The sequence below is a fragment of the Macaca nemestrina genome, chromosome 20, assembly GCF_043159975.1.
Source record: "Macaca nemestrina isolate mMacNem1 chromosome 20, mMacNem.hap1, whole genome shotgun sequence".
Taxonomy (NCBI): Eukaryota; Metazoa; Chordata; class Mammalia; order Primates; family Cercopithecidae; genus Macaca; species Macaca nemestrina.
The window spans coordinates 18,627,311-18,643,011 of record NC_092144.1 but is presented as its reverse complement, the minus strand read 5'-3'; the positions used below and the strand labels follow the sequence as shown (position 1 = coordinate 18,643,011).

General features: G+C 49.4%; 1 protein-coding gene across 2 annotated transcripts in view; it reads left to right on the top strand.

Annotated features, from left to right (window-relative positions):
* LOC105466589 (SURP and G-patch domain containing 1) overlaps positions 1–15,701 on the top strand; it is a 46,808-nt gene that overhangs the window by 19,212 nt on the left and 11,895 nt on the right. For both annotated transcript variants that reach the window (XM_024794192.2, XM_011715900.3), the window contains exons 7-8: positions 131–254; positions 6,729–7,084. In XM_024794192.2, the coding sequence (XP_024649960.2) occupies positions 131–254; positions 6,729–7,084 (480 nt within the window). The remainder of the gene's footprint in view (positions 1–130; positions 255–6,728; positions 7,085–15,701) is intronic.

The window sequence follows — 15,701 nt, the reverse complement described above, 5'->3', positions numbered from 1 at the left end:
GATTCCCATTTGCCTGTTTCTCTTTGCATCATTCCTAAAACAAACCCCACTTGTTGCCCTTGGGGTTCTTAGCAGAAATTAGGCTGTTGGGTGTGGTGAGTTGAGCCCAGTACTGACAGCCTGCTTAAAGTTTCACCCCCAGAGGACGAAGAGGTCAAGAACCTTGCAGAAAAGTTGGCCAGGTTCATAGCGGACGGGGGTCCCGAGGTGGAAACCATTGCCCTCCAGAACAACCGTGAGAACCAGGCATTCAGGTAAGGGGGGCCCTGCCAGGGAGGTGACCGTCACCTTGGCCACAGCCCCCCTGCAGGGGAGGACACTGGATCGGCAGAGTCCAGCCACTTGCTGGGGTCCCACTGTGAGATGCTGGCAGGTCTAAGAGTCTCTGACCCCAGAGCCCGGCTCTGCCTCCCTGCAGGCATGTCCCACACGCACACCAGCACCCTGGGTGGTCTCTGAGGCAGGTGCACGGGGCCTTTGGGGCCTTTGTGTCTTTTAGGTGCCTCATGGAGAAAGTCTCTAGCACTTGCCCAGTTGTCTTTGGGACACATGGCAGCCCTTGACCGGGGTCAGGTCAGGCTCTCAAGTGGAAATTCACAGTAGTGTTTAGTTTATATTGTGTACGTTCTCAGGGTCTCCCCTTTATGACGAGGGAAGTGGCAGAGAATGGAGAACTTTAGGATCTATGGAGGGGGAACATCCAGCCTGTATGTGAGTTCCACAGAAGGGTGGGTGCATGACAAGCAGCCTAGCCTCCCTGCCATCCCCCACCATGCGGTCGCACCCTAGCCCCAGTGGCTAGGTCTGTGTTCACTGGCTCATCAATTCATTGGGTGGGTTTGGGACTTGCTCTGTGCCCGGGGAGGCAAGTGGGTGCCTGGGGGATGTGGGGGTAACGTGCCCATGAGGTTACACAAGCCCCGACTCAGTCATTGAGGAGGTGTGACAGCACATGACAAAGTCCTGGAGCAGCAGCTCTCTGGGCTGGTTGATTCAGCAGACTTCATCGCAGATGGGGCAACTGTGCTTTTTGTGGTCACTGACCAAGGTCGTGGAGGGTGGGCAGACATGGCCAGGCCAGGTCCAGGCAGACGAGGGCAGTGGGCCACCCTTGGGAGGTGGGACTGAGGGAACGTGGGGGCTGGGAACAGGGAGGGTCAAGGCTCAGCTGACCTAGTGGATGGGGACAGGGAGAGGGGCTGGTACCTCTGTGTACCCAGTCTGGTACCTCTGTGTCCGGGAGCCTGTGTTGGGGTCGTGGATTGTTTGGGCCTGGAATTCAGGAGAGGGATCTGCCTGGGACTGGAGCGCCCCCCAGGTGTCCTGAATCTGGGACTTGCCCTGGGGACCATTGAGTTGTTGGCCACACCTCAGGGTTAGGTCACTAGTCTCCTCCAAGTCATTGTGTCTTTCCTTCATTTGCCTGATTAAGGCTATATAAATAGGAAACCTAGTTTGCTGTCATTGTAGGTAGACACTGACTGTGAAACCTTTTCAAAGGGAGAAGCAGGCAAGGATTTGGAATTCTGTCCAAGGCCCAGAGCCTGGTGGCTCTGCCCGGTCAGAGGGGTCCAGGGACCAGTCGCTGCAGCCTAGCCTCTCCCCAGATGTCAGAACTGAGAGATACTATTGGTGCAGGTGGCCCCGGCCATCCTGTGTGTCCTTTCTGTTCTGGGGTATTGCTGGCAGGTGCCCAGCTTGTCAGGTGTGGCTGTGGGGGAGGCCAGGCTGGTTGAGGTCGCCTGGGGTGGGTACCCTGGGCAGCCAAAGGAGTTGAGACTGAAGGGAACTCATCCCCACACTCACTGCAGAACTATAGCCAGACCAGGAAAGAACTGGATGGGTCAGGGGGGACGACCAGGTATTCAGGCCCCTGCAGGGCATGCAGATTTGCGCCTGTGTTTAATCTCCATGCAGGGTCAGATATGAGGCAGCCCCAAAGCACAGAAATGCTGGTTGGACCCACGTGGTTGGCAGACCTCCCCTCACCCCCAAATCTAACAGCCACCTCATGTGGCCACTCCTGGCCCTTCCCTGTCACGCCTGTGGGCCAGGCACACCCCAGCCATTTTGGGAAACAATTCTTTTTTTTTTTTTTTTTTTTTTTTTTTTTTGAGACGGAGTCTCGCTGTCTCCCAGGCTGGAGTGCAGTGGCGTGATCTCGGCTCACTGCAAGCTCCGCCTCCCGGGTTCACGCCATTCTCCGGCCTCAGCCTCCCAAGTAGCTAAGACTACAGGCACCCACCACCACGCTCAGCTAGTTTTTTGTATTTTTAGTAGAGACGGGGTTTCACCATGTTAGCCAGGATAGTCTCGATCTCCTGACCTCGTGATCCACCTGCCTCGGCCTCCCAAAGTGCTGGGATTACAGGCTTGAGCCACCGCGCCCGGCCGGGAAACAATTCTTAACCAACTGCATGGCTATAAAGAAGCTGGAGGCCTGGTGTGGTGGCTCACGCCTATAATCCCAGCACTTTGGGAGCCCGAGGCAGGTGGATCACCTGATGTCAGGAGTTTGAGAACAGCCTGGCCAACATGGCGAAACCCCGTCTCTACTAAAAATATAAAAATGTATTGGGCATGGTGGCGTGCACCTATAATCCCAGCTACTTGGGAGGCTGAGGCAGGAAAATCGCTGGAACCCAGGAGGCAGAGGCAGCCGAGATCGTGCCATAGCACTCCAGCCTGGGTGACAGAGCAAGACCCATCTCAAAAAATAAAAAATGAGGCCGGGCGTGGTGGTTCACACATGTAATCCCAGCACGTTGGGAGGCTGAGGCAGGTGGATCACCTGAGGTCGAGAGTTCAAGACCAGCCTCACCAACGTGGAAAAACCCCATCTCTACTAAAAATACAAGATTAGCCAGGTGTGGTGGCACATGCCTGTAATCCCAGCTACTCAGGAGGCTGAGGCAGGAGAATGGCTTGAACCCGGGAGGTGGAGGTTGCGGTGAGCCAAGATCGCGCCACAACACTGCAGCCTGGGCAACAAGAGCAAGACTCCGTCTTGAAAAACAGACAAACAAATAAAAATGAAAAGCTGGAAACGCCCATCCCTTGGAGTAGTCATTCTCCCATTTCTGAGATACATCCTGGAAATCATGTCAATAGAGCATCAGCTATAGTAAAGTCAGTAGGCTGGGCGTGGTGGCTCACTCCTGTAATCCCAGCACTTTGGGAGGCTGAGGCAGGCAGATCATGAGGTCAGGAGATCAAGACTATCCTGGCTAACATATGGTGAAACCCCGTCTCTACTAAAAAATACAAAAAAAAAAAAAAAAAGCCGGGCGTGGGTGGTGGGCACCTGTAGTCCCAGCTAGTCGGGAGGTTGAGGCAGGAGAATGGTCTGAATCCGGGAGGCAGAGCTTGCAGTGAGCCGAGATCACGCCACTGCACACCAGCCTGGGCAACAGCGAGACTCCATCTCAAAAAAAAAAAAAAAAAAGGAAAGAAAAGTCAGTGACACAGTGTCCAGCCTCTGTGGGCTAAATCATCAGCGCATCTCCCCAGTGGAGTATGCCACCTTCAGAAGGCACCCATGTGAGCCGGCAGCCCAGCATGAGGAAACTGAGGCAAGGCTAGTCAGTGAACATGCTTCCACCGTTCTAACAGGAAAGGCTTATGTCATCAGCTTCAGGCAGAAATTTTTTTTTTTTTTTTTTTTTTTTTTTTTGAGACGGAGTCTCGCTGTGTCTCCCAGGTTGGAGTGCAGTGGCATGATCTCAGCTCACTGCAAGCTCCGCCTCCCGGGTTCACGCCATTCTCCCGCCTCAGCCTCCCAAGTAGCTGAGACTACAGGCGCCCGCCACCACGCCCGGCTAGTTTTTTGTATTTTTAGTAGAGACGGGGTTTCACCATGTTAGCCAGGATAGTCTCGATCTCCTGACCTCGTGATCCACCCGCCTCGGCCTCCCAAAGTGCTGGGATTACAGGCTTGAGCCACCGCGCCCGGCCCAGAAATTTTTTTTTTTTTTTTTTTTTTTTTTTGAGACGGAGTCTCACTCTGTCGCCCAGGCTGGAGTGCAGTGGCCGGATCTCAGCTCACTGCAAGCTCCGCCTCCCGGGTTCACGCCATTCTCCCGCCTCAGCCTCCCGAGTAGCTGGGACTACAGGCGCCCGCCACCACGCCCGGCTAGTTTTTTGTATTTTTAGTAGAGACGGGGTTTCACCATGTTAGCCAGGATAGTCTCGATCTCCTGACCTCGTGATCCACCCGCCTCGGCCTCCCAAAGTGCTGGGATTACAGGCTTGAGCCACCGCGCCCGGCCCAGAAATTTTTTTTAAAACTGGGATATGTAAAATAGAATCACGGCTCTATTAAGGTAAATCTTTGTTGAAACTGACAGGAAACACCTTAACAGTGGTTATCACTGGGCTCAGGGTGGGATTAGTTCCACCGGAGGGGAGCCTTGGTGGTGCACTCAGCCCTGTTCTAGATGGGGTTGTGGGGGCTCCACTTTCTCCCCCTCATGGGGGTCCACCATTAGGTGCCATTGTAACCTCCTCCCCAAGATGGGCAGACCCTCCAGGGGACTGTAATGCATCCTTGGGCCATCCTGGAGGACATTCAGGGTGAAGCACCAGCTGAGGCCAGGAAGATGCCCCCACATCCCCATGCCCGCTTAGCCTTGGCAAGTGAGCCTCCCCAGCTTGGCCTCAAATCTGTGTCTGAACTCACCCGGCTGTCAAGTGTCTTTTCCAAATCTGACCAACTGTTCCCTTCCCTCCTGAACAGTTGTGGCTTTTACCTCTTAATTTGTACAAATGTCCCTCACTGAGTCACACTTGTACCATGACCCAGGATCACAGAGAAGATGCTGCCGTCTCCTGTCTTTCTGTCCCACCCTCCTGAGGTACCGGATGTTAGCAGGGCCGTAGACACACAGGCTCATGTAGAAATTGTCGAAGGGGTCTCTTGCTGCTCGTTCACTATTTATTTATTTATCTTTTTTTTTTTTTTTTTTTTTTTGAGACGGAGTCTCGCTCTGTTGCCCAGGCTGGAGTGCAGTGGCCGGATCTCAGCTCACTGCAAGCTCCGCCTCCCGGGTTTACGCCATTCTCCTGCCTCAGCCTCCCGAGTAGCTGGGACTACAGGCGCCCGCCACCTCGCCCGGCTAGTTTTTTTTTGTATTTTTTAGTAGAGACAGGGTTTCACCGTGTTAGCCAGGATGGTCTCGATCTCCTGACCTCGTGATCCGCCCATCTCGGCCTCCCAAAGTGCTGGGATTACAGGCTTGAGCCACCGCGCCCGGCCTATTTATCTTATTTTTTTGAGATGGAGTCTCACTCTGTTGTCCAGGCTGGAGTGCAGTGACCCAATCTTGGCTCACTGCAACCTCCGCCTCCCAGGTTCGAGCAATTCTCCTGCCTCAGCCTCCCGAGCAGTTGGGACTACAGGCTCGTGCCACCAGGCCCAGCTGATTTTTGTATTTGTAGTACAGATGGGGTTTCACCATGTTGGCCAGGCTGGTCACGAACTCCTGACCTCAGATGATCTGCCCACCTCGGCTTCCCAAAGAGTTGGGATTACAGACATGAGCCGCTGCACCTGGTCTCTGTCTTACACAAAAGGACTTCACAGCATGCTTGACCCTTTAGTTCACGTTAGTAGCATGCCTTGGTGCAATGACCATCCCTCCAGATTCACAAGTGCAGGTCCAGCCCCATGTTGTTCAGCACTGTAACATGCGTTCAAGGCTGTACACGTGTTCAGTTCTCTCCCAGTGTTCTGCCATGTGGAGCTTGGCCACGACTCTTCCTTTTAGCATAGACCTCAAAGACAGTCCTGTGGCTGGGCGCGGTGGCTCAAGCCTGTAATCCCAGCACTTTGGGAGGCCAAGGCGGACAGATCATGAGGTCAGGAGATCGAGACCATCCTGGCTAACACGGTGAAATCCTGTCTCTACTAAAAATACAAAAAATTAGCTGGACATGGTGGCAGGCGCCTGTAGTCCCAGCTACTTGGGAGGCTGAGGCAGGAGAATGGCGTGAACCCAGGAGGCAGAGCTTGCAGTGAGCCGAGATCACGCCACTGCACTCCAGCCTGGGCGACGGAGCGACACTCTGTCTCAAAAAAGAAAAAAAAAAAGACAGTCCTGTGGACTGGGGACATGTACAGTCTGAGAGGCGCCAGTAGGTGTGGAACCCAGCTGTGAACCAGCGCCACCTGCTCTGTTCCTCAGGCTGGGTAGGGACTGAGAAGACCTGTGCTCCTGGCCTTACTGGAAGCCACATTGCCCTGAGGCTGCCTGCCCCCATAGGAAGTGGAAATCAGCTACTTGTTCTGTTCTGATGTTCAATGTCTTAGAGATGCATTTGAGAAGCCATTGGGATCAAGACAAGTTCCTCTGCCCTTTCTCATGTCTGGTGTCTCCCCACAATCTGAGATTTCTTGGTGTGAATGTCTCGCCTTTCCCAGGCCCTGGGGAAGGGTGTGAGGGTCCCTGCCCTTTCCCTTTGTAGCAGGGTAAAAAATGACAGTGTGATGGGTGCCTGATAAATACAGGGTGAGGATTGGAGTGACCCACAGTTCAAAGGAAGGGCATCAGGCCACCAGAACCAGCAGCCACTGCCAGGAGGCCTGGCAGGGCAGGAGGTTGTGGTGGAGACCGTGATCATGACATGACCCTGGCCAACGTGGGCACACAAGGCCAGAACTGCTCCTGCCCAGAATCAGGGACAGGGCCTCGGGCCCAGCTGACAATGCACCCCCCAACTCTCCTTTGCAGCTTTCTGTACGAGCCCAACAGCCAAGGGTACAAGTACTACCGACAGAAGCTGGAGGAGTTCCGGAAAGCCAAGGCCAGCTCCACAGGCAGCCTCACAGCACCCGACCCTGGCCTGAAGCGCAAGTCCCCGCCTGAAGCCCTGTCAGGGTCCTTACCCCCAGCCACCACCTGCCCCGCCTCATCCACGCCTGTGCCCACCGTCATCCCTGCTCCAGCTGCCCCTGGGAAGCCAGCCTCCGCAGCTACCGTGAAGAGGAAGCGGAAGAGCCGGTGGGGGCCTGAAGAGGATAAAGTAGAGCTCCCACCTGCTGAGCTGGTGCAGAGGGATGTGGACGCCTCTCCCTCACCTCTGTCAGGTGGGCAGACCCCCTCCCCCTCCCTCTGTTGGAAGCCTCTGGTTTCTTCACTGAGCATAATGTCTTCAAGGTTCATCCACGTTGTAGATTGTGTCAGAATTTCATTCCTTCTTTGGCCACATCTTCCACTGTGTGTACATACCATATTTGGCTTATCCACTCATCTGTGAATGAACTCTTAGGTTGTTCACACCACTTGGCTATTGTGAATAATACTGCTGTGAATCCATTTTCAGTTCTCTTATCGGTATACCTAGGTGTGGAATTGCTGGGCCTATTGTACTTCTGCCTTTTTTTTTTCTTTTTTCTTTTTTTTTTTTTTTTTTTTTTTTGAGATGGAGTCTTGCTCTGTTGCCCAGGCTGGTGCAGTGGCACAATCTCGGCTCACTGCAAGCTCCATCTCTGGGGTTCACGCCATTCTCCTGCCTCAGCCTCCCGAGTAGCTGGGACTACAGGTGCCTGCCACCACGCCCACCTAATTTTTGTATTTTTTAGTAGAGACGGGGTTTCACCATGTTAGCCAGGATGGTCTCGATCTCCTGACCTTGTGATCCGCCTGCCTCGGCCTCCCAAAGTGCTGGGATTACAGGTGTGAGCCACTGCTCCCGGCCCACCTTCCGGATTCAAGCGATTCTCCTACTTCAGCCCCTAGAGTAGCTGGGACTACAGGCGCACACCGTTATGCTCAGCTAATTTTTGTATCTTTTCTTTAGTAGAGGCAGGATTTCACCATGTCGACCAGGCTGGTCTTGAACTCCTGACCTGAAGTGAGCCACCAGGCCCGGCTTTGCCAAGTTATTATAGAAACAAGATCTCAGTATGTTACCCAGGCTGGTCTTGAACTCCTGGACTCAAGCCATCTTCCTGCCTCAGCCTCTCAGAGTCCTGAGTTTCCAGGCGTGAGCCACTGCACCCAGCCTCCTTTGCCCATTTTAAAGTTGGGTTGTTTGTGTTGTTGAGTTGTACGAGTTTTTTTATAGATTCTGGATATTAACCCCCTCATTGGCTATGTGATTTATAAATACTTTCTCTCATTTTATGGGTTTTCTTTTCACTTTAGTAATTAGTGTCTTTTGATGCATACAATTTAAAACTTTTCTTTCTTTTTTTTAATGTGGCCAGAAAGATCATTGGTTTTTTTGTTTGTTTGTTTGTTTTTTGAACTGAAGGCAGACCTTCCGGGGGCAGCAGTGCCAGGGAGGGGGCAAGTGGTTGTGTAGTTTCCCAGTGCCTGCTGTAATCCAGCCCTCTCTAGAAATGGAATTTTAATGAAGTCAAATTTATCTATTTTTTCTTCTGTAGTTTATGTTTTTGGTATCATTTTTAAGGAACCATTGCCAAATCCGTGCATGAAAATTTGCCCCTGTGTTTCCTACCGAGAGTTTCGTACCTTTAGCTCTTAAATTTAGGTCTTTAGCCTATTGGGTTTTTTTTTTGTTTTGTTTTGTTTTGTTTTGTTTGAGACAGGGTCTCACTCTGTCACCCAGGCTGGAGTTTAATGGCTACTCACTGCAGCCTCGACCTCCCCAAGCTCAAGTGATCTTCCCATCTCAGCCTCCCAAGTAGGTGGGACTATAAATGCATACCAGCACACCTGGCTAATTTTTGTAGTTTTTGTAGAGATGGAATTTCACCATGTTGCCCAGGCTGGTCTTGAACTCGTGAGTTCAAGCAGTCCTCCTGCCTTGGCCTCCCAAAGTGTTGGAATTATAGGCATGAGCCACTGCACCCAGGGTCTTTGGTTCATTTTGAGTTAATTTTTCCAATTTCATTCTTTTCTTTTGAGACAGGGTCTCTGTCACACAGGCTGGAGTGCAGTGGCATGATCACAGCTTACTGCAGCCTTGACCTCCCGGGCTCAATTGATTCTCCTGCCACAGTCTCCCAAGTAGCTGGGACTACAGACATGCTCTTCCATGCCTGGCTAATTTTTGCGTTTTTTGTGTTGATACAGGGTTCCACTAAGTTGCCCAGGCTGGTCTCAAACTCCTTGCCTCAAACAATCTTGCCACCTTGGCCTCCCAAAGTGCTGGGATTACAGGCGTGAGCTACTGCACGTGGTCTGTTTGGATTCTTTAGGGTTTTCTATATTTAAGTTTGTGTTATCTGCAAACAGAAATAGTCTTACAGGTTCTTTTCCAACTTGGATACTTCTTATTTCTTTTTCTGTCTAATTTCTCTGGCTAGGACTTCTAGTACTGTATTGAATGGAAATGGTCGAAGTGTGCATCCTTGTCTTGTTCCTGATCTTAGGGAGAAAGCTTTCAGCCTTTTACAAGTCTGTGAAATGTATGATGTGTGGGTGTATGATGTTAGCTGTGTGTTTTTTATATATGGACTTTATTGTGTTGAGGAACTTCACTTCTTTTTGGTCTTTTTTTTTTTTTTTTTTTGAAACAGAGTCTTTCTGTGATGCCCAGGCTGGAGTGATGTGATCTCAGCTCACTGCAACCTCTGCCTCCTGTGTTCAAGCAATTCTCCTGCCTCAGCCTCCCTAGTACCTGGGACTACAGGCGTCCGCCACCACGACTAGCCAATTTTTGTGTTTTTGGTACAGACAGGGTTTCACTATATTGGCCAGGCTGATCTCGAACTCCTGACCTCAGGTGATCTGCCTGCCTTGGCCTCCCAAAGTGCTGGGATTATGGTGTGAGCCACCAGACCTGGCTGGAAGTTCAGTTCTGTTCCTAGTTTATTGAGTGTTTTTATCATGAAAATGTTTTAGTTTTTGTCAGATGCTTTTTCTACGTCAATTAAAATAGGCCGGTCACGGTGGCTCACGCCTGTGATCCCAGCACTTTGGGAGACTGAGGTGGGCAGATCACTTGAGACCAGGAGTTCAAGACCAGCCTGGCCAACACGGTGAAACCCCATCTCTCCCAAAAGAAAAAAAAAAAAAAATTGGCCGAGTGTGGTGGCACACGCCTGTAATCCCAGTTACTTGGGAGGCTGAGGCAGGAGAATCTCTTGAACCTGGGAGGCAGAGGTTGCAGTGAGCCAAGATTGCACAACTGCACTCCAGCCTGGGTGACAGAGTGAGACTGAATCTCCAAAAAAAAGTAAATAAATACATAAAATCATCATATGGTTACTTTCCTTCATTCTGTTAATTTGGCGTATTACATGGATTGATTTTCAAATGTTGAGCCATCCTTGCATTATGGGGATAAATCCCACTTGGTCATGGTGTATAATCCTTTCATATGCTGCTGAATTTGGTTTCCTAGTATTTTATTGAGGATTTCTGCATCTATTTTCATGGGAATGTTCAATTGTATTTTTTCTTTCTTTTTTGAGATGGAATTTTGCTCTTTGTTGCCCAGGCTGGAGTGCAGTAGCGAGATCTCAGCTCACTGCAGCCTCCACCTCCTGGGTTCAAGCGATTCTCCTGTCTCAGCCTCCTGAGTAGCTGGAATTACAGGCACCCACCACCACACCCGGCTAATTTTTGTAATTTTTGTAGAGACAGGGTTTCACCATGCTGACCAGGCTGGTCTCAGACTCCACGCTGGCCTCCCAAAGTGCTGGGATTACAGGCGTGAGCCACCACGCCCGGTCTATTTTTCTTTCTTTGTAGTATCTTTGTCTGCCTCGGGTATCAGGCTAATCCTAGCCCCATAGAGTAAGTTTGGAAATGTTCTCTCTTTTGTTTTTTTGGAAGAGTTTGAGGAGAATTGGTATTATTTCTTCTTTTTTTTTTTGAAACAGGAGTCTTACTCTGTCACCCTGGCTGGAGTGCAGTGGTGCAATGTCAGCTCCCTGCAGCCTCCATCTCCTAGGTTCAATCAGTTCTCCTGCCTCAGCCTCCCGAGTAGCTGGGATTACAGGCACCCGCCAATATGCCAGGCTAATTTTTGTATTATTAGTAGAGATGGGGTTTTGCCATGTTGGTCAGGCTGGTCTTGAACGCTTGACCTCAAGTGATCCACCCGCCTCAGCCTCCCAAAGTGCTGGGATTACAGGCATGAACCACTGCACCCGGCTTATTTCTTCTTTTAAATGTTTGCTTTACTAGTGAAGCTATCTGATTCTTGGCCTTTTTTTGTTGGAAGGTTTTTTCAAATCCTGATTTGATCTCCTTACTTATCTATTCAGATTTTCTATTTCTTCTTGTGTTTGATGGTTTGTGTTTCTAGAAATTTGTTCACTTCGTCTAAGTTATCTAATTTGTTGGGGCACAATTTATTGTATTTTCTTATGGTCCTTTTAACTTATGTCTTATTTTTAGTCATTAGTTACAGCCCCTCCTTCATTTCTGGTTTTAGTAATTGAGTCTTCTCTCATTTTTTTCGTAGTTTAACTAAAAGGTTTGTCACTTTTGTTGATCTTCTTCTTTTTTTTTTTTGAGACGGAGTCCTGCTTTGTCGCCTAGGCTGGAGTGCAGTGGTGGTGCGATCTCGGCTTACTGCAAGCTCCACCTCCCGGGTTCACGCCATTCTTCTGCCTCAGCCTCCTGAGTAGCTGGGACTACAGGCGCCTGCCACTGCACCCGGCTATTTTTTTGTATTTTTAGTAGAGACAGGGTTATCACTGTGTTAGTCAGGATGGTCTCGATCTGACCTCGTGATCCGCCAGTCTCAGCCTCCCAAAGTGCTGGGATTACAGGCGTGAGCCACCACGCCCGGCCCTTGTTGATCTTTTCAAAGAACCAACTTTTGGTTTCATAGATTTTTTTCCATTGTATTTTTAGTCCTCATTTTCTTATCTCCACTCTAAACTTTACTATTTTCTTCTTTCTGTTAGCTTTGGATTTAGTTTGATCTTTTTCTAGCTCACTAAGCTGTACACTTAGGTTATTGGTTTTAGATCTTCTTGGCTCACTGCAACCTCCACTTCGTGGGTTCAAGCGATTCTCCTGCCCCAGCCTCCTGAGTAGCTGGGATTACAGGTGGGCGCCCCCACGCCTGGCTAATTTTTGTATTTTTAGTAGAGACAGGGTTTCACCATGTTGGTCAGGGTAGTCTTGAGCTCCTGACCTTGTGATCTGCCCGCCTCAGCCTCCTAAAGTGCTGGGATTACAGGCATGAGCCACCAGGCCCGGCCTTTTTCTTTCTTTAAAAAAAAAAAAAATGATTGTGATATATATTAACTGATAGATTAACTTTGTCAGTAACCTATAATAAACTTCTCTTCAAATACTACTTTCATAAATACAGTTTCCTTAAAAATAAAAATAACAAAACTATGTATAGCAAAGAGTTTTTTTGTTTTTTGTTTTTTGCCTTTGAGACAGAGTCTTGCTATTTTGTCCAGGCTGGAGTGCAGTGGCACAATCTGGGCTTACTACAACCTCTGCCTTCAAGCGATTTTCCTGCCTCAGCCTCCAGGTAGCTAGGATTATAGGTGTCCACCACCATGCCCGGCTAATTTTTATATTTTTAGTGGAGATGGGGTTTCACCATGTTGGCCAGGCTGGTCTTGCACTCCTGACCTCAAATGATCCTCTTGCTTCTGCCTCCCAAAGTGCTGGGATTACAGGTATGAGCCACCATGCTCAACTTAGCAAGAATGTACATTGATTATCTAAACATTAAAAATAATAACGCAAGCACATCCAGTTCTCCTTGTATAGATTTATGTACCATAACCAGTTTCTGCTCCTTCCCTCTCTCCTTGCCCACAAGAACTTTTAGCCCTTCTCCATCACTTAGGAGTCACAGGAAACTGAAGGGTAATTTCCTAGGGGTCTCCAACAAATCTCAGTGCGCTACCATCTCTTCCATTTTTCTTGTGTGATGGCAGGTCACATCTGCCAGTCTACCACCTTCTTAAAATTCTAGAAGAGAAGCAGAGCAGAAGTTCATGCTACTCTTAGATTTCCAGATATAAAGTTCCTATCACCCACACCCACCAAGAGCAGGGGTTGGGGGTCGAGTACATGGCCCTTATATTTTTCCTAACTCCTCTCAGTTCCTTGTATTCTTCTTGACTTGAAGGATTTTTTCATATGAAGAGTTGAATAGGGTGAGGTATGGGGGAAGGGGCACGGAGCTTCCATGCCCTCCCTGGGCATGCCCGCTCCAGGAACCTCCATGAGTTCCACTGTCTAGAACCTCCTTTTTTTTTTTTTTTTTTTTTGAGGCAGAGTCTCCCTCTGTTTCCCAGGCTGGAGTACTGTGGCACTATTTCAGCTCATTGCAACCTCTACCTCCCGGGTTCAAGCGATTCTCCTGCCTCAGTCTCCCGAGTAACTGGGACTACAGGCGCCCACCACCACGCCCAGCTAATTTTTGTAGTTTTAGTGGAAAACGAGGTTTCACCAAGTTGGTCAGGCTGTTCTTGAACTCCTGACCTCAGATGATCCGCCTGCCTCAGCCTCCCAAAGTGCTAGGATTATAGGCATGAGCCACCATGCCCAACCCACGCCCAGATAATTTTTGTATTTTTAGTGGAGACGGGATTTCACAATGCTAGCTAGGCTGGTCTCAAAGTCCTGACCTCAAGTAATCTTCCCGCCTCGGCCTCCCAAAGTGCTGGGATTACAGGTGTGAGACACCACACCCGGCCCTGTATGACAACATTTTGGTCAGTGCTGGACTGCGTTTATGACAGTGGTCATTTTAAAAATTGTTATAATCATAAGATTATAGTACAGTATTTTTACTGTACCTTTTTTATATTTAGATACATAAATACTTACTGTGTTACTTTACAGGTTTGTAGCTTGGGAGCAACGGGCTATACAGTTGTCCCTTGAACAACATGGGGGTTGGGACCCCAAGCCCTGTGCGGTTGAAAATCTGAATATAGGCCGGGTACGGTGGCTCATGCCTGTAATCCCAGCACTTTGGGAGGCCGAGGCAGGTGGATCGAAAGGTTAGGAGTCCAGTACCAGCCTTACCAACATGGCGAAACCCTGTCTTTACTAAAAATACAAAAATTAGGCTGGGCGCGGTGGCTCACGCCTGTAATCCCAGCACTTTGGGAGGCCGAGGTGGGCAGATCATGAGGTCAGGAGGTGGAGACCATTCTGGCTAACACGGTGAAACTCCGTCACTACTAAAAATACAAAAAGAAATTAGCCAGGCTTGGTGGTGGGCGCCTGTAGTCCCAGCTGCTCAGGAGGCTGAGACAGGAGAATGGTATGAACCCGGGAGGCAGAGCTTGCAGTGAGCCAAGATCGCACCACTGCACTCCAGCCTGGGTGACAGAGCGAGACTCTGTCTCAAAAAAAAAAAAAAAAAAAAACAACCAAAACAAAACAAAATAGCCGGGCTTGGTGGCACACGCCTGTAATCCCAGCTACTCAGGAGGCTGAGGCAGGAGAATCACTTGAACCCGGGAGGTGGAGGTTGCAGTGAGCCGAGATCGCGCCTTTGCACTCCAGCCTAGGTAACAGAGCGAGACTCCATCTCAAAAAAAAAAAAAAGAAAAAAGAAAATCTGAATATAAACTTGTTAATTTTGAGGCAGAGTCTCACTCTGTTTCCCAGGCTGGAGTGCAGTGGTGTAATCACAGCTCACTGCAGCCTCAACCTCTTGAGCTCAAGCTTATTCTTTCACTTTAGCCACCCAAGTAGCTGAGACTATAGCCCCGTACCAGCATGCCTGGCTAATTCTTTAATTTTTTATAGAGACAGGGTTTCACCACATTGCCCAGGTTTGTTTCAAAACTCCTGAGCTCAAGTGATCTGCCCACCTCAGCCTCTGCATGTAACTTTTTTTTTTTTTTTTTTTTTTTTTTTGAGACAGAGTCTCGGTCTGTCGCCCAGGCTGGAGTGCAGTGGCGCAATCTCGGCTCACTGCAAGCTCCGCCTCCCGGGTTCATGCCATTCTCCTGCCTCAGCCTCCTGAGTAGCTGGGACTACAGGCGCCCGCCACCGCGCCCGGCTAATTTTTTCTATTTTTAGTAGAGACGGGGTTTCACCATGGTCTCGATCTCCTGACCTTGTGATCCACCCGCCTCGGCCTCCCAAAGTGCTGGGATTACAGGCGTGAGCCACCGCGCCCGGCAGCATGTAACTTTTGACTCCTCAAAAACTTAACTACTAATAGCCTACTGTTGACCAGAAGCCTTGTTGGTAACATAAACAGTTAACATGCTTTTTATATGTTATATGTATTATGTACTGTATTCTTATAATAAAGTAAGCTAGAAGAAAGAAAATATTACTAAGAAAATCATAGGAAAAAATTAGCCAGGCTGGGTGGTGTGCACCTATAGCTCTAGATACTCAGGAGGCTGAGGCAGGAGGAACACTTGAGTCCAGGAATTTAAATCTGCATTGAGTTACGATAGTGCCATTGCACTCCAGCCTGGATGACAGAGGGTCCAAACAGAGCATCCAGACAGACCCTGCCTCTTTATTTATTTGTTTGTTTATTTTTGAGACAGAGTTTCACTCTATTGCCCAGGCTGTAGTGCAGTGGCATGATCTCGGCTCACTGTAACCTCCACTTCCCGAGACCCTGACTCTTTTAAAAAAAGAAAAGAAGGAAGGAAGAGAAAATATATTGACTTTATGAAGTGGACATGGATAACCACAAAGGTCATCTTCGTCAACGTCACGTTGAACAGCTAAGGAGGAGGAAGAGTAGGGGTTGGTCTTGCTGCCTCAGAGGTGGAAGAGGTAGAAGGAGAGACAGGCAGTCTGTGTGACTTTATGGGAATATCTCAT